At 42.3% G+C, this 20676-nt stretch overlaps 1 protein-coding gene across 7 annotated transcripts in view; it reads left to right on the top strand.

Annotated features, from left to right (window-relative positions):
- Nucleotides 1-20676, top strand: part of KLHL3 (kelch like family member 3) — a 283454-nt gene that overhangs the window by 155521 nt on the left and 107257 nt on the right. For 3 of the 7 annotated variants that reach the window (XR_004430048.1, XM_033181124.1, XM_033181129.1), the window contains exon 1: nt 8211-8731. The exons of the other annotated variants lie outside the window; for them this stretch is intronic. Coding sequence is in view for 2 of the 3 variants with exons in the window: in XM_033181124.1 (XP_033037015.1) it covers nt 8718-8731 (14 nt within the window). In the remaining variant the exon portion in view is untranslated. Of the gene's footprint in view, nt 1-8210; nt 8732-20676 lie in introns of those variants that run through there. 7 annotated transcript variants of the gene reach the window in all.

Below are 20676 nucleotides of genomic sequence, written 5' to 3' on the forward strand. Positions count from 1 at the left end.
AATCATGGCTCACTGCAGCCTCAAACTCCTGGGCTCAGGCGATCCCTCTGCCCATGCCTTCCAAGTAGCTAGGACTACAGGTGCACACCACTATGCCTGGTTAAGTTTTAAAGTGTTTTTTGTAGAGATGAGGTCTCAGTATGTTCCCCAGGCTGGTCTCAAAACTACTGGGCTCAAGCGGTCCTCTCTCCTTGTCCTCCCAAAGTGCTGGGATTACAGGTGTGAACCACCATGCCTGGCCAAAAAATTTTTTTAAATGAAATCATGGGACATTGAAATTACTTATTTGCAAATATTTACAATTATGAATACCTTTTAAAAACTCCATAGAATTATTAAGTTCTCAATTTATTTCTGTTCTTATATCATCCTCCCTCTCTCCCCAACTGGAAGGTGCCTCTTCTCCTCTTCCACCGAGTTTCCATTATACCTTTTCTGTACTTGACTCTCATACTTTTTACCATTGTATATGCCTATGTCTAATTTTCTCAAACAGCTTGTATGCTCTTTGGCATTATATTAATATAGAATTTATGCTGTCACTCTCTGGTACAGCCTGCATAGTAGACATTCAGTGAGACTTAGTTGACTGAATTATAAGCATGCTATTTTATGAAAGTAGAGATTTACCAAAATGTTTGAGCATACTTGCCCATAGGTTTTATATCACTTAAAGTGTGTGCCTCCCTCAATTCTCTGTACTAGCTAGATGTGCAGACCCGATCTCACCCACATACACATCATTGTATTCTTGACTTTGGGGCTTTTCATCATTTATTTATATTTTATCTTTTTATGTAAAACAGCCCAATTTTCTTTGGATCCAGAAAGGAAAGAACTGCAGATGTGAGGCAGGGGCAGCAGATAGAGGAGAGGATCATTGCAGTCGGTTTAAAGTTGCATATACCTATTGGAAAGTTGTAAGTAAGAAATAGTGCTCTTTCCTGAATAAAATGTCTGTGAAGGAAGCAGATATTTTTTTTTCCTTCCTAAGCCACTGGTGTAGTAATTAGGTTTTACTTTTGTTATGAAGAGATGTATACTTTTGCCAGCAGAGGGCACCAGTTGTAGGTTGCAGATTCATAGGAAGACTCAGAGACCAGTGTGCTGGTCTGTGTGAAGTGCTCTGCTTGTTGCTTTAGTTGGTCTGCCACAGGGCTGCCCGGTTTTTTTTTTTTTTTTTTAATTCCCTTGGGGTCCGGTGGTACTCTTCCAGCTTTCCCCAAGAGCATTCTTTGGCTAGTCCTGGTCAATAAGCTAGGTGCCCAGAGGAATCCAAGTGGAAGGACTTTAGTATAGTAACTGTTGGGAAGCCTTGGATGCCAGCCTGTGTGTAATATCTTTAGGGGTTCAAAGCTGTTTTTCTTTATCCAGAGGTGAGGTGAAAAGGGCATTAGGCCAGGCATCTGAGGGTCTGGTTCTGCACTGAGCTTGGCTCTCCAGGTAGTTTTGAGCCAGTTACCTTTTCTCTCTGTCTCAATTAGCTTATCTCTAAAATGGAGATAGTAAGATAGGGGTAGTACATTCTGTATATAGCTAATAGTGGCCTCTGAGGTCAGGCAGAACTGGGTTCAAATTCCAGCTTTGCCATTTACTAACTGTGAGGCCTTGGTTCAAGTTATTTAACTCTCAGAACCTCGATTCTCTCTTGTTTAAAAGAGAGATAATAGTCCCACAGGGTTGTGAGAATTAAATGAGAAGGGTACATGTGGAGTGTGGAATACAGGGTCTGGCCCAGAGTAAATATTCAAGGAATGGGAGCTATTATTACCATTCAGGGGATGTTGTCTTAAGTCAAAGGAGATGACGGACATGAAGCACTTTGTAAGCTTAAAAATGCAACACAAATGGCATGAGTGATTATATTCTGGAATCTACTTGGCGTGAATTCTTTTACCTTCAGAGGAAGAGTCCTTATTCCTCTGGATAAGGTGCTGTTTTGTTTATCTTTTGACTTTTTGGGGTCTCAAGTTCCTTTTCAGTTTCTGCCTGGCTGTCTGAGGGCACTTGGCAAGTGCTCCTGAATGTGAGAGGGCATTTTGGTGATACAGGTGTGGGTGGACCTTAATTTAGCTTTGGTCTTATCTAGTCCTTATTGGTAATAGTAACCAGTGGAGATGTGAAAATAGCTCCAGGAGAGGCCCTGGTTAATTTTCTTGAACCTAGGACCGAGTGCTCACAGAACTATAGTTTGGTAGCATTGGCATAGACAATGAAAATCATAGCTCCTAATGGTTGCTGAGTGCTTATTATAGGCCAGGCTCTCAGCTAAGTGCTTTAAATACTTTCACATTCTAACCTAACAACGCTGTGAAGTAGGTGCTATTCTCACCTTTTTTTGATGAGAAAATCGAAGCTTGTAACTTGCCTAGGGTCATGTTTCTGGTAAATACATTTGGACCTTGCCCTGTCTGATTTTAATGGTCTGGGCTCTTTTCACTGTTCAGGTGATGTTTGCATCCAGCTGTGCATTAGAGTCACCTATGAAGTTCATTAAAATTCCTGTTCCCAGTGGGTGCAGTAGCTCACACTTGTCCATCCCAGCATTTTGGGAGGCTGAGGTGAGAGCATTGCTTGAGCCCAAGGAGTTTGAGTCCAGTCTGGGCAACATAGAGAGACCCTGTCTCTAAAACTAAAGGAAAAAATTTTTAACAATTCCTGTTCCTCATGCTCTAATTCTATGGGTGTGAGGAAGAGCTGGACCCTGCAGTGTTTTTTCATTTTTCCAGATTTATTGAGGTATAATTTGCATAAAATAAACCCTTTTTAAGTATATAGTTTAATGAAATGCAGTACTTGTATATAGTTGTGCAGGTATTACCACAGTCAAGATATGGAACATTTCTATAACCCTAAAACTTTCTTCATGCCTATTGATCTGACACCTACCATTTTAACCAGCTGGGCAGATGTTTCTGATGCACAGCTAGGTGTGGGACCATTGTACTGTGTTATGGTGCCTGCAAATGTGAGGAACTGATGTCCTGGAGAAGGAGGGTAAAGGCGAGAAAAGAAAAAGGGCATTTACAAGGAAGAATGATTGGCTCAGCTGTCTTCAGATAAACTGTACTGGCTCCCTGTACAGAGATAGAGTATGGAAGAGAGAACTTTCTAGATAAAACCCAGCTTAAAGAAGTTTCTCCTCCCAACATGGTTTCTTCCTAAGCCACGTAAGAGCTGAATGATTCTAAACAAAGTTGGTGTAGATAACTGAATAAATTGTTTTGGGGTAGAGATCTGGGGCCACTGGGGACTTTTGATAAGCTGTAGAAGAAGGGTGGGGTGTGGGAAGGACTGGGCTAAGACGGGGGTCCCCAGATCACAACCGGTACTGGTCCGTGGCCTGTTAAGAACTGGAATACACAGCAGGAGGTGAGCAGCTGTAGGTGAGCATGACCACCTGACCTCTCTCTCCTGTCAGCTCAGCAGTGGCATTAGATTCACCTAGGAGCATGAATCCTATTGTGAACTGTGCATGCAAGGGATCTAGGTTGTGCGCTCCTTGAGAAGCTATCTAATGCCTGATGATCTGGGGTGGAACAGTTTCATCCTGAACCGTCATTCCCCCTGACCCCCCACCCCCATCCTTGGAAAAGTTGCCTTCCATGAAACTGATCCCTGGTGCCAAAAAGGTTGGGGCCCGCTGGACTAAGACACTATTATTGCTGGGCAATCTGATGATGGTACCTTTTTCTCCAGACAGATACCACTTTCATTCTTTTGACTCTCCTCTACTGCAAGACTCCAACAGCAACTGTCCTTAATCTGAAGTCCAGTCAGGAAAATTAGCCTAGAGCAAACAGGTTCAGGCTGTGGTCCAGAGAACATTTGGATAATAAGGTAGAAAATGTAAAATGTATCTCTGAAACTGGAAAATATTGGGGGTAGGAACTTTGTGCTAGGAGTCTGGAGACTGCTTCCTGACTCAGCTGTGTCCCTGGTTTTGCTAGATAACCTTTCTTCCCTATTTTTTTTTTTTTAAATTTCAACTTTAATTTTAGATCAAGGGGTACATGTACAGGTTTGTTACATGGGTATCTTGCATGATGCTGATTGGGGTATGAATGATCCTGTCACCTAGGTAACAAGCATGGTACCCAATAGGTAGCTTTTCAACTACCTTTTAAGGCTTGCTCCTTGTATTAGGCGATTATTGTGTTGCTATAAAGAAATACCTGAGGCTGGGTAATTTATAAAGAAAAGAGGTTTAATTGGCTCATGGCTCTGCAGGCTGTACAGGAAGCGTGCTGGCATCTGCTTCTGCGGAAGCCTCAGGAAGCTCACAATCATGGTGGAAGGCAAAGGGGGAGCTGGTATATCACATGATGAGAGCAGAGGCAAGAGTGAGGAGGAGGGTGCCACACACTTTTAAACAACCAGGTCTTGAATGAACTCAGAGTGAGAACTCACTCATTATTTTGGGGACAGCGTGAAACTATTATGAGTGATCTGCCCCTATGACCCAGTTACCTCCTACTAGGCCCTATCTCCAACTCTAACACTGAGGATTACATTCCAGCATGAGATTTGGATCTTACCAACATCCAAATCATATCACCCCTTTTCCCTCCCTCCATCCTCTAGTAGTCCCCAGTATCTATTGTTCCCATTTTCATGTCCATATGTGCCCAGTGTTTAGCTCCCACTTATAAGTGAGGACATGTGACATTTGGTTTTCTGTTTCTGCATTAATTCACATAGAATAATGGCCTCTCACTGCTTTCATGTTGCCACAAAGGACATGATTTTGTTCTTTTTTATGATCGTGTAGTATTCCATGGCGTATATACACCACACATTCTTTATTGAGTCCACCATTGATGGGCACCTAACTTGATTTTTTGTCTTTGCTATTTTGAATAGTGCTGCGATGAACATACAAGTGTGTGTGCCTTTTTAGTAGAATGGTTTATTTTCTTTTGAGCATATACGTAGTAATGGGATTGCTGGGTCAAAAGGTGGTTAGTTCTTTGAGAAGTCTCCAGACTGCCTTCCATAGTAGCTGAACTAATTTACATTCACCAGCAGTGTATAAGCATTCCCTTTCCTCCACAGCCTTGACAACATCTGTTATTTTTTGACTTTTTAGTAATAGTCATTTTGACTGGTGTAAGATGAGATGGTATCTCATTGTGGTTTTGATTTGCATTTCTCTGGTGAGTAGTGATGACGAGCATTTTTTCATGTTTGTTGGCTGTTTGTGTGTCTTCTTTTGAGAAACGTCTGTTCATGTCCATTGCCCACTTTTAAAAATGGATTTATATGTTTTTTGCTTGTTGAGTTCAATTCCTTATAGATTCTGCATATTAGACCTTTGTCAGATGCAGTTTATGAATGTTTTCTCCCATTCCGTACACTGTTTACTCTGTTGATAGTTTCTTTTGCTATACAGAAGCTCTTTAGTTTAATTAGGTCCTACTTGTCAATTTTTGCTTTTGCTGCAATTGCTTTTGAGGACTTAGTCGTAACTTCTTTGCCAAGGTCAGTGTCTAGAAGGGTATTTCCTAGGTGTTTTTCCTGGGATTTTAATAGTTTTAGGTCTTACATTTAATTGTTTACTCCATCTTGAGTTTATTTTATTTTATTTTATTTTATTTTTTGAGACAGAGTCTCGCTCTGTCACCCAGGCTGGAGTGCAGTGGTGCAATCTCAGCTCACTGTAACCTCCAGGTTCAAATGATCCTCCTTCCTCAGGCTCCCAAGTAGCTGAGACTACAGGCACATGCCACCACACCTGACTAATTTTAGTATTTTTAGTAAAGATGGGGTTTTGCCAGGTTGGCCAGGCTGGTCTCAAACTCTTGACCTCAGGTGATCTGCCTGCCTTGGCCTCCCAAAGTGTTGGGATTACAGGCATGAGCCACTGCACCTGGCTGAGTTAATTTTTATATATGGTGATAGGGTCCAGTTTCATTCTTCTGCATGCGGATAGCCAGTTATCCCAGTATCATTTATTGAATAGGAAGTCCTTTCCCTATTGCTTATTTTTGTTGACTTTGTTGAAAATCAGTTGGTTGTAGGTGAACAGCTTTATTTCTGGGTTCTCTTTTCTGTTCCATTGGTCTATGTGTCTGTTTTTATACCAATACCATACTGATTTGGTTACTATCGCCTTGTAGTATAGTTTGAAGTCAGTTAATGTGGTGCCTCCAGCTTTGTTCTTTTTGCTTAAGATGAGCTTTCTTTTCTAAATGGCCTCTTCTGAGTGTTCTCTATACTGTCTACTTCCCGTGAATCGTGAGTGGTGAATAAAGTATGAAGGTGTAGTAGTATGATTTTGACACATACATTATAATGATATTGGTTAGCATGGCAAAAGTGGGTTGCAGGGAAATTTTGCAGGGTTTTTATATTGGCTCTTAATAGTTGTATTCTGAAACTTGAATACCCACAACCCTTACATATTTCCTTTTCGGATCTTTTTTCTTTCTGTCTGGTGTATTAGATGTGGCATTTCCTCACCTTCCTGTAAGGCGAATATGTAAACGTGGGTATGTGCAAAGGAGTTATCTCTTTCTTATGTCCCTTTTATGAATCACCCAGTTGTCTTCCTGGTGGATGTCTGAACTCTGGCACGGATTCCGAGATTCAGTTTCCTTATTTGTGATGTTCAGTTTTTTGTGGTCCCTGTGATTGACCTCAAGAGGAAATATCTGGAGCAGGGCCACAAGGCTGATTAGAGGAGGAAGGGACATAGAGGGAACAAGATAGGAGGGGTATTGTTGTGAAAGGAAGAAGTGAAGATACAGCCCTGTGGGGTGTAAATGAAATTATCCAGGCCTCTTCTCACTTGAGAAAGAGTGAGTGTGAGTAATGGCCTCGTCTAAGAGAACGCTGAGGTGCCAGGGGAGGTAATCTTTGAGAATAACCCTGTAGCCAGTTTGAGTTCAGGAGGCTATATAAAGTATTAGTTACTTTTACTTTCTGTCACCCCAGTGTTTCTCTCTTCCTTCTGTGGTTTCAGAGCTTTGTAGTAGTGAAGACATTTAATAGGTTAAAATGATAAGAATGATAGATTTACTGAACGTCTCTTCATACTTTCACCTACATCATGTTATCCTCCTTGAAGCCCCCTACAAAACATTAGAGCCTAGTATTTCTTCTTAAACAATCATACAGATTACTCTGAGAAGAAAAACAGACCATTTAAAACATTTTTAGAATCCTGTGATTTTGGAGCTGAAAGGGACTCTAAAGACTGTCTGGTCTGACCCTATATTGTGAATGAGTAGCTGAGCATGAGGTCCAGAGTGTGGAGAACACTACTCAGGAAAGTCACTCACCCAGTGAGAGCTGGTACAGATTTGGAAAAGCCCAGGGGTGTCTTGAGGGGTCCCAGAAGAGAGATGCTCATAGCTGATTTTTCTGAGGCATTAGGGTAGCTTCTGTACCACTTTTTGCGGCTGATTGCCCCAGTTACCTCTAAGCCTCTGTGGCTAGGATATACAGACTGGCCTCCTGCCTTCCACAAGATTATGTTTTAGTTTGGGAAAGAAGATTTATAAATAATGAATTAGCCAAGACAGTATATTAGGTGTGAGATGACAATACAGGACAGTATAGTTTGTAGCTATTTTGGTGGTGATTGGCTGTCATTGGTACGATTAGGGAAGGTTTTATGAAGACATGGGATTTTGAATAGCCTCCCAGAAAGACTAAAGGACTGGGATTGGAGAAGCCTTTCCAGGCAGGGAGAGTTAAATTAGTCTAAATCGAAGCTTAGCAGCTGGAGATTACAGGATGTGAAAGATCTTTGGCTGGATATGGGGGTTCAGTGGGAGACTTACTAGTTGGAGCCACAGCTTAAGTTAAATTCCAATATGACAGATTTTAGGAAGATATTTTAGGATTGTGCTAAGATATTTTAGTATTCATTGTGGTAGCTTTACTGCAGTAGTCTTTGGCCTCTTGGAGTAAAATAGGGTTTGTTTTAGTTTCACCTATTTGTACTACCTCTCTTTTTCGACTAATTTTCCAATTTCTCTCTGTATTCTTTTAATTTCTCTCTGTGTTCATCTCACTTCTGTCAGGTGCTTTTTCCTTAACTTCTCCCCATCTATCAGACACTCAGAGCTATTATAGAATTTGGGAGGAGGATTTGGAACATAAACTGTGACCTACAAGTGAATTTCCCCAGGTGGATGATAAACTCCACTGCAGGCCACAGAGGGGCCTCCTCATTCCAGCAATCTGGCCAGGCTGACAGACTCATAGCCTATGGGGGCAGGGGAGGGTGTAGGGTCCAGTATTTCTCGGGCTAGTGACGAACTGCCTGATTCTTTGCAGCCTAGACAGAGGAGGCAGGAGCCCCAGGGGCGGGCTAATCGCCTGGGCTGGGGATGCCTGGGCAGATGCAGAGGCAGCTGGAAAGGTGGCAGTGCACCTGGGTCGCTGGAGCTGCCGTTCCTAGGAGACCAAGGAGCAGCAAGCCTGCGGGGGAGGGGGAGCAAGTGGGTTGCTGCTTTTAGCAGCTGAAAGGGCTGCAGGGAGCTCTGGGTAAGACATTTTCTGCTGCTGCTGCTTTTGCGGTAGAAGCTGCTGCGAGTAAGTCAGAGGAAGGAGGATTGAGAAGGGAGGAGGTTTCACTTGCAGCCATGCTGAATCACTGTTGCTGATCAGATCTCCCACTGGTCTGCTGGGAGAATCAAGAACAGAACTAGGATCCCCGGGTGCATGCACACAGTTCAGCGGCTACCACCCTGACTGGGCCTCACACAATGGAGGGTGAAAGGTATGTATGTATAAGTGTGTGCTGTGTTGTGTGTGTATATAAGTAAATGTGTGCTTGCGATACAGCCACCAGCTTTTGTGTTTGCATTGGCTAGGCAGGGTTGGAAGACCTGGCCACTGATGGATCTCAAAGGGCGGCAGAGCAAGAGCAGGAAAGCCGCTTTCCAAACCACCCATTCCAGGGCTTGAATCTCCAGAGATCTGGCTTCCGCAAAGGCAGGTCTGGGTTTGCTAGGCAGCGGAGCACCCTGAAAGAAGGGACTTCCTGGCTGGTGTTCGGGAATAGTTTCAGCACAGGCTGAATTAGATTGCCTTTCTCAGGCTGTTTCAAGGAGGCGTTTCCCTTTCCTGGCTACTTTCCCGGGGTGTTTTTTCTTTGGTGGGGGGTTTTTGATGTCATAGTGGGGCTGGCCTGACATAGTGTACTTGCATTTTCACGCAGGAGTGCTCGAATCTTCAGCAAGCATGCCATGCTGATGGCTGTGTGTGTGTGTGTGCGCGCAGGCACGCCGTGTATGCCTGTATACACACACATTCAGGGATGAAGGAGAGAAATCCAGTCAGATGACACTTGCTCTGAACTGAGTTTCATATTTGTATTGAAAAGTTTATGAGTTATACTGGAAGGTCTGTGCTTCCTCCATCAGGGGTTTCTTTTGAAATACGAACCAGCAGAAAAGATTTCAAGTACTTTTGCTGAGCTGGATCTAACTAGCGAGGCAGTTAGATCCTCGCAGGCACACACATCTAAATTTTTAAATTGTTATCTGAAGATCTGAATCTTTCATTGTGAAGGTGCTCAGTGCAGTGCAGAGGTGACATTCCTCTGTCTATGAAGTAAAATATCTCTTGAGTGCCAACCTCTTCATTCTTTGGTCTGCAGTTGGTAGAGTACAGGGCTTGCCATTTTATCCGAGGAGAGAACACTGCAGGGAGGGGTCCGGCCATGGCAGTGCACCACTGAGGGGAAGGCTGCTGCTCCAGGTTGCCAGTTTGATGCAGACAGTAACTATCTGGTTAACAATAATAGGCTCAACTAAGTCAACACTAGAGAATATCTCAATGAACACTTTCCTTTTCATGAGTTGTTGTGACTTCTGCGTCTCACAGAGCTCAGTGATGCCATTGAACATCTCTAGACCCTATTAGAACTGGCATGATGGTTGAGTGTCATCTCATTCTTTTGTCTGTAGAGGCCCTGGGAATTGTGTTTCTTGATGACTCCCACAGGAAGAGCCTGGGACTCACTGTGCTGCTGGTGCATCATCTTTCTGGGTGCTCTTTGCAACAGGAGTTTAGTGTTGAACTGCATGTGGCCTGCTGGGTAGCAGAACATATGAAGGCCTGTTTCCTAAGTGTGGGGCAGAGGTGTGCAGTGTCTTTGGTCCCCAAAACAGTGTTCCATTGATCTGGTAGTGGCAGAGAATGGGGCTGATGTGATGAAGGTTTAGAAATTCTGGGCCATGCCTATTTGCTTGATCTGTGGTGTAACTGGGGTTGAGAGATCAGTGTGAGACTACTAGCAGCGGATCAAACGGTTTTGGGCACTGTGTTCCCAGTTCTGTGTTCAGAAATGTAATGAGTCCCTGCCCCTGTCCTGGGGCCTCTCTGCTGGGATGGCTGATGTCTATGGCTTTAGAACACCAGGTTGCACATGTTCTTGTACTTTTCCTCTGCTGAAGGCAGATGGTAGACAAGAAATCCAAACCGAGCAGCTTCCAATGTTCACCAGGTCACCCAGATCATACCTTTTGTTCCTGCCTCAAGCCCGGCTTACTATGCCAGGCATTCAAGTCTTCTGAACTCCAACTCCTGTTCCCATTCCCACTGCTCACTCATAAACCTACTAACAATTCTATTGATCTCTTTCATGATCACCCATCCTATACATTACTTCATCTAGCCTCATATCCTTAGCTCCCAGAGTTTCTTTTGCTGGATGTCTTTCCCTTCTAATTTTGCAAAAGTTATCTATCAAGGTTATTCTAAAATTCTACTTTATCTTGGAAACTCAGCTTTTCTAGTCCTGGCTGATGTTCTTCTGAATTCTAATCCCTCTAGTTTGTATCTCATAGTTGGACACTGAATAATAGGCCCACCAGATCTTTTAGTGCTTTTATTTCATCTATCTTAGCAGTCCCCAAACTTGGAGACAGGTCCTCAAGGGCAAGGCTAGTACCTTGTACTTCTACATATGCCCATTGACTACTGTGTGGGTACACAAATAGCAGGTCCTGAATAGTTATTAGCTGATTAACTAATAACCTTTGTGTGAGGCTCTGATAACTAAAAAGAAAGTTGGTGAGAGAAGAGACTGAAGCCTTTGGCCAATAGGTTCATCTTTGGATATCGGCCTTATTATCTTAGCATGGATAACTGACTCCATGGAATGCTTTGAGGTAGGGGGGAGAACAGAGGGAAGTAGCCTTGTTTTGCAAGTTCCCTGGGAAATTGAGGTCCGGAGAAGCTGAGTGACTTGCCTAGGATCACATGTCCAACCTCCAGAGACTGGAGGGATCCTGAATCTGGTGCTTGTTCCACACTTAACCTGCTGAGTCTTAATCGGGGCTGTTTTTAAGCATTACAAAATTTCAACCAAGAGAATGCTAATGAACAATTTTTTTTCTTTGCCATGAGGGTATGAAAATACTTTGTACCTTGAAAGGCTATTAATTAAAAGCATGGGCTTTGGAGTAACTTAGACCTAGTGGTGAATCTACTTTACAGTGTGACCTTGAGTGTGTCACACTGTTTTCAGAACTGATTTTTCTCTTCTGTGTAAAGGGAATAATAACAGTACTTATACTTCATAGAGCTGTTGTGAATATTAAATGATACAATATGTGTAAGGTACCTAGTAAAGTTTTTTAGGCACAGAGTGAGTACTCAGTAGATGGTAGTTGCTATTATCATTGGTATCCACCTATTGCTATGTTGTAGCCTATACCTCGCTGCTGGGTTACTAACCAAGGCGTATTTTAGGACCTCTCTCTGTTTATCATCCAAAGCAGATTATATAGAACCATTTCCATGAGGAAATGAGGGAGCTTATCATCTTGCTTCTTACCTAAAACTATCTCCGTATAGTAAGTTACCCCATAGGGCTTGACATTTCTTCTTTTAGGTGTCACCAAGATCTACCTTAATCCTTCTTTTTATAGACAACCTGTGGCATCTAGTTGCCTCAGTGATTTGGAACCATGGGGTGGATACATGTTTGTTCAGGCCAAAATCTCAAGAAGAACTTGTGAATTTGCACTAACCTTTGCTGTATCTTTCTAGATTTCCAGGTCTCTCCTGGAACTTATGATACTAAGTCTTCCCCAGTTCCCTCTGTGGGAGAGTCACTGTGGCTTGACCAGTCAGACGAAGGTGATTTTGTCTTCTGTTTTGCAAAGGGAAAGGGTCTCTGGCTGTTAGCTATTACAGTGATAAATTGTGTCCGTGTGAGTGGGTATGTAGAGAAGATAGATATCACAAATGGCAGTTGTCCTTGCAATTGCGATTTTATTTCAGTTCTGGAAATCAGCCTTGTGGATAGCTTAAAGTAAAATTTCAAAATAAATGGTTAGTCAGATTCATAGAGACAGAAAGTAAAATGGTTGCCAGGGGCTGGAGGGAGGGAGGAATGGGGAAGTTATTGTTTAATGGATAGAGAGTTTCAGTTTGGGAAGATGAAAGAATTCTGGAGATGGATGGTGGTGATGGTTGTACAACAGTATGACTGTACTTAAAAATGGTTAAAATTATACATTTTATATTACATCTATTTTACCACAATAAAAAAACATTCAGGCCCAGACTGTGGCAGATCTGCAAGAGTTACAGAGCAGCACAACTTTGGAAGAAGCATCATAAAAAGGGGAAATTAATTGTCTATTTTTCTTAAAATCGTGATTATTTTCTTCATCAGAAGCACAGAGATGCTCCTGCTTGAGACGGGCACCATGTACCGGGCACTGTGCCGTGATTTTGTGTGAGGTGTCCTTAGAGGATGATTCTTACTGGCTGGTGTTTATGAAGGAGAGCCTGTTCCTGGACCTCAGGGAACTTCTGAGCCAAAGGAGCTCATCTATTTACCCTTGATCCAGAAACAATAGATTGAGAATATTTTCTGAGGAGACAAGACTTTGAAAGCCAGTACACTTTAAATGTTGAGTTTTCTAATGTCAGGTTAAATGCTGGCAAGACCCAGGGAAGAGCAAGTGTTGAGCAACCTCACCTTTTTTCTGTTCCCAGTGGCAAGTCACTTAGTCCTCCCTAAACCTTAGAAGTCAGGGATAGAAAATTCTGTAAAAAGTTTTGGGCATCACTGCTGCCTGAAGCAGATGTGCATGCATTTCAACCATGATAATTGAAACCAAATATTTCCATTTTGGAAATACTTTTTGGCAAAGTAAGGTTTTCAACTGCAAAAACAGTCAGGGAAAGAAACCTCTTGATTTCCCTGCACCCAGATTTGGATTTTTAGGATTTTGCTTGCTAAGTTTTGAATTATTAAGACAGATCTGGACAAGATAATTTTTGTGTGAGTTTTCCTAAAGCAAGTGCTTTATTTGATGAAATTTGCCATCATCAAACTGACCTTTTTTTTTTTTTTTTCAATTTCTGGATGAATGTTCAAACTAGGTTAAACGGAATAGAGCACTAATAAACTATGTGAAAAATAGATTGAACATGTGCTGGTAGGTTTTTTTTTCTGAGACAGAGTCTTGCTCTGTCACCCAGACTGGAGTGCAGTGGCGCCATCTCGGCTCACTGCAAGCTCCGCCTCCCAGGTTCATGCCACTCTCCTGCCTCAGCCTCCCGAGTAGCTGGGGCTACAGGCGACCGCCACCACGCCAGCTAATTTTTTGTATTTTTAGTAGAGACGGGGTTTCACTGTGTTAGCCAGGATGGTCTTGATCTCCTGACCTCGTGATCTAGCCGTCTTGGCCTCCCAAAGTGCTGGGATTGCAGGCGTGAGCCACTGCGCCCAACCCAGATTTTTTTTTTTCTGTTAAATAAGTTCAGTGCCTCTCAGGTCAGAGATCTAACTTTTTATCATTTATGAGGATTTTCAGAGTCTTAGCACAACTTTCCTGGACTTTTCATTTTCACTTATGAAAGTATATCGTAGCCACTATCAAAACCACACACATGCAAGGGCTTAGCTCTCCTATTCAAACTAAACATAAACTTGGCTTCCAAAATGTCACATAATGAGTAGCATGTTTTCTTTTAGTCTTTCTCTCTTCTTGTCTAATTTTATCTGTCTGTGTAAAATGTTTTACATTTTTACATAGCCCATTTAAGAGTTTTCCCCTTGAGTTTTGCAGAAAGTGGTCTGTGACTTGGGGTTTTAGGAATGTGATTAGTAACATACCTGTTCTTGAGCTTATTTATGAAGGAGCACATTACAGGAATGACAGCAGCTGCTGGTCATCTTTGGCGAATCATGATTGGCTTGTGTGAAGGCCCCAGTGCGGAAACTCCAAGTTCAGTACAATTAATAACACTGACTCCAGTACACAATGCAATTTCCCGTAATCAGAAGTGAAGTAGTACTATATCACAGGTCCTAGGAGATTTCGTCTTTTTTCATTTGGCCTGGTTTGGTCGCACAAGGAAGAACGTCAGAGAGTGGGACATGAGGGGTTGTTCCTCCCTTGGCCTGATGGGCTATGGACATTATCCCGAGTCAGTGGACATTGTTATTAAGAGCCTAGGCCTTGGAGTCAGATAGACCTGGGTTTCAGTGCCAGTTCTGCACTTACTAGTTATGTGGGACTTTTGGACAAATTTTATCTCTGTACCTTAAGAGATAATACTGCCTACTTCCTAGGGTTGTTCTGAAGATAAAATGAGATAATGGAGGTAAGGTGCTTTAACATACCCTCAACTTTCAGGAAATGTTAGCTCAATCTGTACCTTACTAATGCATATGTTCTGCATGTCCATGTGGGCTATTACAGGGGTTCAACCTAATGCTATGAACTGAGGTGGTCCTGCTGAAAGAGGATGAAGAGTATGGGGCTCTCTGGTAACCTGTGTGTAAATGGTACTTTGTGGTGGCAGGACTGCACCACCAAGTCCTGAATCCTGCGACATCTTCACGAGTCAGGTTCTTCATTAATCCAGAAGTAGCAATCTAAGTTTGGTCATTTTGGTCTTGAACTTTAGGATTGGGATACTTACTAGATCTGCAGTTTGACCAGAGTGCCAGGGGCTCAGAAATCCTATCTGGATAGGGTCCCATTGCTGCCTAGAGTTGGAGAAGCAGAGTCATGCCGATGACCTCATGAGAACCTAAAGTACAATAGTCAACATGTCATCGTTTATTGATTTACGGTAAAATATTACTGGCAAGATATTCCTGAGGGCCTGCAACCACATTCTGGCTCTCTGAAAGACAACCACGGGGGAGGCCAAACTGGTCAAAACGCTGCAGAGTAAACTAGGGGCTGAGTTATGGCATTGGAGTATTTATAGGCTTCAAGCTCCACCATGGGGATCTGACCTGAGGCTGAACCAGCTGACGACATCTAGTGATTAAATCACTTTCCTAGACAGAGTGAGATGGGTTGGACTGAGGGCTTTCTTCTCTGTCTGATTCTTAGTTTTTGGTTATTCCTTTCTAAATTACACTTTCTTTGTTGAGAGTTTTTAATGCATTCAGTACAGCTTTGCCCTGGCTCAGAGTTGTTTTGCCTTCATTGAGTGGTTTTGCCTCTTTATTCCATCTCATCTCTAGCTTGAACATAATGTGCTTCTGCCTCTTGTATGTGGCTAGTACCAGCTCACGACTTCTGAATTTTATTTGCATCTCTTGGAGACCTTTAGAGGTGAAACAGATCATAACCTTTAACAGCATTTCTCAGACTCCTCTTTCCTTCCCTCTATATTCTTGCACACCCAGGATGTTCTGGGGCTCCTCATTTGATTTTTCTTTCTTTTTTTTTTTAACTTTTATTTTAGGTTCAGGGGTACACATGCAGGTTTGTTATATAGGTAAACTTATGTCACAGAGGTTTGTTGTACAGATTAGTACCTGTCATCACCCAGGTAGCCAGTAGTTATTTTTTCTGCTCCTCTTCCTCCACCCACCCTCTATCCTCAAGTAGGCCCTCGTGTCTGTTGTTCCCTTCTTTGTGTCCATGAGTTCTCATCATTTGGAGCTCCTCATTTGTTAGATTCCTCCAAACATTACTGCACAATCAGCCTGCTTGGAGACTCTTCTATCTCCTGCCTTTCTAGCCTGTTTTTTAGTATCCTTTGCTTTCCGTTCACTGCTCCATTTTCCTCAGCAATAAAAAGACTCTAAGAACTGACACAGTAAGAAGCAACCCATCTGCCTTTCTTCCCTCTTCTCCGGTTGTTGCTGGTTTTCTCTCGCCCCATCCTGCTGATTCTGTGTCATCAATGCAGGGGACTGGGCTGCCTAAGAAAGTACTCCTCTCTGAATGCAGGGTGGAGGGGTTACGGAGAGGAGGCTGAGGAGGACAAAGCCATCAGTATTTTAATGAAGGGGAGTAAGGAAAGCTACAGTGGTCAGTAGTTAAACCTAATTTACTTATCTATCAATTGATTTACTCAATGATTATTTATTGAGCACCTATCATGTGACAGAAGCTAAGAATTCAGAGGCAACTAAGACACTGCCTTGGTTCTCATGGAGCTCACAATCTAGAGGGGGCAGCAATGTGCTGGAGTCAGCACTCACCCACTTGCAAAAGCTGTTTGTTAAATGTTCAGGAATTTTGTGAGCCAATTATTAAATGTTGCCATTTTTAACAATTAAATTATGTCACATAAATTATATTAAAATGGAATGTAATAAAGTACCCCAAACTCATCACTTTCTAATTATTTTTACTATAATCTTCTAGGGCTTTGAGGTTGTGTCTATTGCGTCTTGCTGTAGAAATACTATACAGTGATATAATGGTGTGCTGTTGCACGTATCTTCCCAAATCTAATGTTCGGTGGCATCATGTTGGTAGCTTAAAATCTGCCATGGTGGGAGTATTTACACTCTGGAAATTGGCAAATGTTGCAAATCAGGGCTCCTTTCCTCTCAACGAACTGTTAAACATTTACCAGCACGAACTGTGTGGGGCAGACAGATAAGTAAGAGACAATTAGAATACAATACAGAAGGAAGCACAGAGTACTGTGGGAATGCAGAAGAGGGGAAACTAACCTAGTTTCCCACTAGATTTTAACTAATCTAGTGAGTAGTGGAGTTAGAGAGGGAAGGCTTCAGGGAAGAGGCTTGAAGGCTGGTAGGAACTAGCTAGACACAGGGGAGAGTGAGTAGGGAATAGGATAGAACAGTTTTCTAGTCAGACAAAACTTCACAAGGCAGACAGCCTAGTGTATTTTGGCTATTGCAAGTATTTTAGTATTACAGTAATGAGAAGTCTTCAGGGCAACGATGGGATTAAGGGCCAGGCTAGGTCCCTGAGATTTATTCTGAATGCAGTGAGGCATCAGTGAGGCTTCATGTAGAACATGCCTTGAACACATTGACACTTTGGAAAGGTCCCTCTGGAGTCTGGGAGGAGGTTATTAGAATAATCCTGGCAAGAAACAATGATGGCCTGGAATGGGGTTTTGGTGATAGTGAAAGTGAGAAGGAAATGGGGTGCAGGGATATTAATGCACATAGGATTGATATGATTTATGGCTGTATGTGAGGAGTGAGAGAGAGAAAGGGAGGAAGATATCAAGGATAACATCCCAGTTTTTGACTTGGATAGGTGATTGGGTGGTTGGTTATGCCTCTGAGATAGAGAATACAGAAAGAGTAGCAGGCTTAAGGGAGGGTAGGGAACTTAAATTTTGACTAAGTATGAGTTACCTGTATAAAATCTAGGGGACTCAAATAAGACATTGGATATATGGATCTGGAATTTAGAGGATAGAGGAGGGCAGGAAAGAAGGCTTTGGAAGATGTGGTGCTGAAAGAGGGCCTAATTTTTAGAGCTTATATGTTTTTATCTATAACTTTTATAATTACTATTTTATGTCTATTTATTTATAGTTTAACTCTGAAGGCCAACTCTACTTTCATTAAAAAATAAAAGTATTGGTCAGACTATCCCCTTCTGCTCTATCATCTAACTCTTGTAAAGACAAGTGAAGGGTTTTCAGGTAGAGTTCAGATGACAAATATGTAATGAGGACCTCCTGTGGGCTTGGCCTCATGCTGGGCAGGCTAAGCTATACAGAGTCCTCAGACACATGTTCCTTGCCTTCCAGGTATGTTGAATCTAGTGTGAGGCAGGTAGGTGGTTGGATTTGTACCATGAAGAAGTAATCAGGCATAAGGCAGAATTCTATGTGCCAGCTGAGTTACAGGCCAGAAATACTACAGGAATTCAGAGAAGGAAGAACTCACTTAGAACTGATATATCCCAAGGGCTTCATGGAGGAAGCAAAGCTTAATTGGTCCTCAAATAACAGGTATTTAGATTATGATACAGGGAAAAAGAAGGGAAATCTAGGTGTCTGCAGTGAATAGTTCATCTGCTTGGCACATAATAGGTACTTAGTAAATATTTGAGTAAGCGAGAGAGGGAAGGCTGGCATTTAGGTTCAGTCCAGGTCAAGGAAGTCCTTGAACACTAGGCAAGAATCATGACTCTATCCTGTAGACTGATGATTTTTCAGCTTTTTAGCTATAGAGTCCTTTGAAAGGAAATTTTATTTGGACACTGAACATATAGAGCAAATGGAGGCAGAGGGCTGTGACTGAAGCTTCAACTCATAAACCTCATAGCCCCTGAAGAGACCTGTGTGCAGTAAGGATCTGAAAGTCATGGTCAGATGACATTTTAGAAGGATGAGTTTGGCAATGGTGTGCAGGAAGTACTTGGAGGGAGAGTATCTGGAGTGGGGAACAGCAGGTGGGAGGCCACTGTAACAGTCTAAGTCAAGGGAAAAGAGAAGCTGAAAGCCCAGGAAAGAAGGGCCAACTATGTCTATCCTTATGGCCATGAAGCTTGACTGTCTCACATGTATGTCTTCCTGAATGGGGTCAGTGGGTATCTGTGAACGTGAGGTAAGTCGGAACCAATTTGGACACCCTTTCTGTGGACTGTTGAAGGAATCATCCACTGCAGTGGGTTCATCATGGCACCAGTAGTGGTTCATATAAGCAAGTTTGCTAGTAGCAGGTCAGTGTGGAAATTAATTAAAGTATTGAGCCAGGTATCTGATGCTTTGACAAAGTTGACTAGATTTATGTGTTCTGATTGTGCTGCAGCTTATTTAGAAAATGGCTTAGATGATCATTTCTGTATATTTCTACAGCAAAGAGCAAAGATTCTGCTTGGCCCATACTTTCTCACTATATCTACGATTGTTGACCCATTTGAATCTTAAATATGGCTGCTCAACTTGAATGTTGCTGGAACCCTGGACAGTGGGATACAGATGAAGGTTTCTTTGGTTAGCAGCTTGAGCTGCAGGTCTGGTGGGAGGGGCACATATAAATTAACATTATTACGGTTTTTAGTAGAATCTGGGGCCAGTTTTTGCTCTTGGTGAAATCAACCATTTTATGCTTAGAGTAGGGCATTTACTGAGAAATGCCTTTCAACAGAATACATCTTGTGGCTGAGTCTGCCTGGAAAATTTGTGTGTGTGTGTGTGTGTGTGTGTGTGTGTGATTTTGGTTGGGTCTGGATAGGGTGAAAAGTATGGTATTAGACTTGAACAAGATAGTGGGAATATACCTTAGTGTGGTCTGTGTTTCACAGGCGAGGAGAGGGGATCCTCTAGCCTTATTTGGGAATAAGAACTGGGAATTCTTGGGATTGGGACTTGATAGCGTGGGGATGGGGCAATCTATTGAGGGTTAAGTAGTTAAGATGTGGTATGAATGGAGGGAAAAAGGTTTAGGGGATGAAATGTTAAGATCTAGCAACTCTGTTCTTGGGCATGTGACCTTAGGTTGAGAAATACGTATATGTATGTACATTTGTGTACATGCGTGAACTGTATTGCTGGAGGGTATAGGTTGTGAGCTTCAAGTATAGGATACCTAAACTCAGATCCCATCTCTACCACTTACTATTTGTACAATCTTGTAAATATGTTTTTGAACGTCTCTGGGCCCTCAGATGTTCTTTTCTTAATTTCTTGTTCTCTGGAAGGTTAATGAGTTGCCAACAAGCTTGTACCTTCCAGAGACCAGGGACTCAGAATCTCTTCCAAACTCCCTGTGTCTTTTCATGGAGGAGCAGGGGAAGAAAGGAACCTTGGGTTCCTTCAGATGTCAAGCCTTGCCTGTGCATCAAGGGTGGAAAGGGCTCTGAATGGATTTGGGGAAACCGATATCTTTCCCTAGCCAGCCCTATGGTCATCAGCAAGTCACTTGCTCTTTCAGGGAGGCTCTAGTGTGAATTATATTTTGTTGAACATTGAGCCTCTGATAATAGGCAATCTGTGTTTGAGACCTTTTGGTAAACACAACATTGTATTAACAAGGATACATCGTTATTGGACCATTTTGGAAAGTGCAAAGAGCAACACACCAGAAGAGTGAGATTTCCTGCTCCGTAGCCACACTGGAGATTGTGTCAGTGCTTCTAAAATGGCTCTTTTTAGTTTATACCTGTTCCATATCTTTGAAGTGAAGCTAATAATATCTGTTCACTAGGCTCTTCTGTGCTTTAATCTTACTAATTCCCTGTCAAGAACCTTCAGTGGTTCCCTGATCCATACCAAATTATGCTTTCTCATCCTGGCTTTTAAGTCTCTCCACAGTTTGAAGACAATATTTATAATGAATACTTATAGAGTATTTTACAGTTTGTAGATTTATCCCAAGGATGCAAGTATGGTTTAGTATTAGAAAATATATGTGTCATTCATCACATTACAAGATTAAAGGAAAAAACCCATATGAACATCTCATTAGATACACAAAGACGTTTGATAAAATTTAGCATAACTTTA

Source organism: Trachypithecus francoisi, unplaced genomic scaffold (genome assembly GCF_009764315.1).
Source record: "Trachypithecus francoisi isolate TF-2019V2 unplaced genomic scaffold, Tfra_2.0 Lachesis_group2, whole genome shotgun sequence".
Taxonomy (NCBI): Eukaryota; Metazoa; Chordata; class Mammalia; order Primates; family Cercopithecidae; genus Trachypithecus; species Trachypithecus francoisi.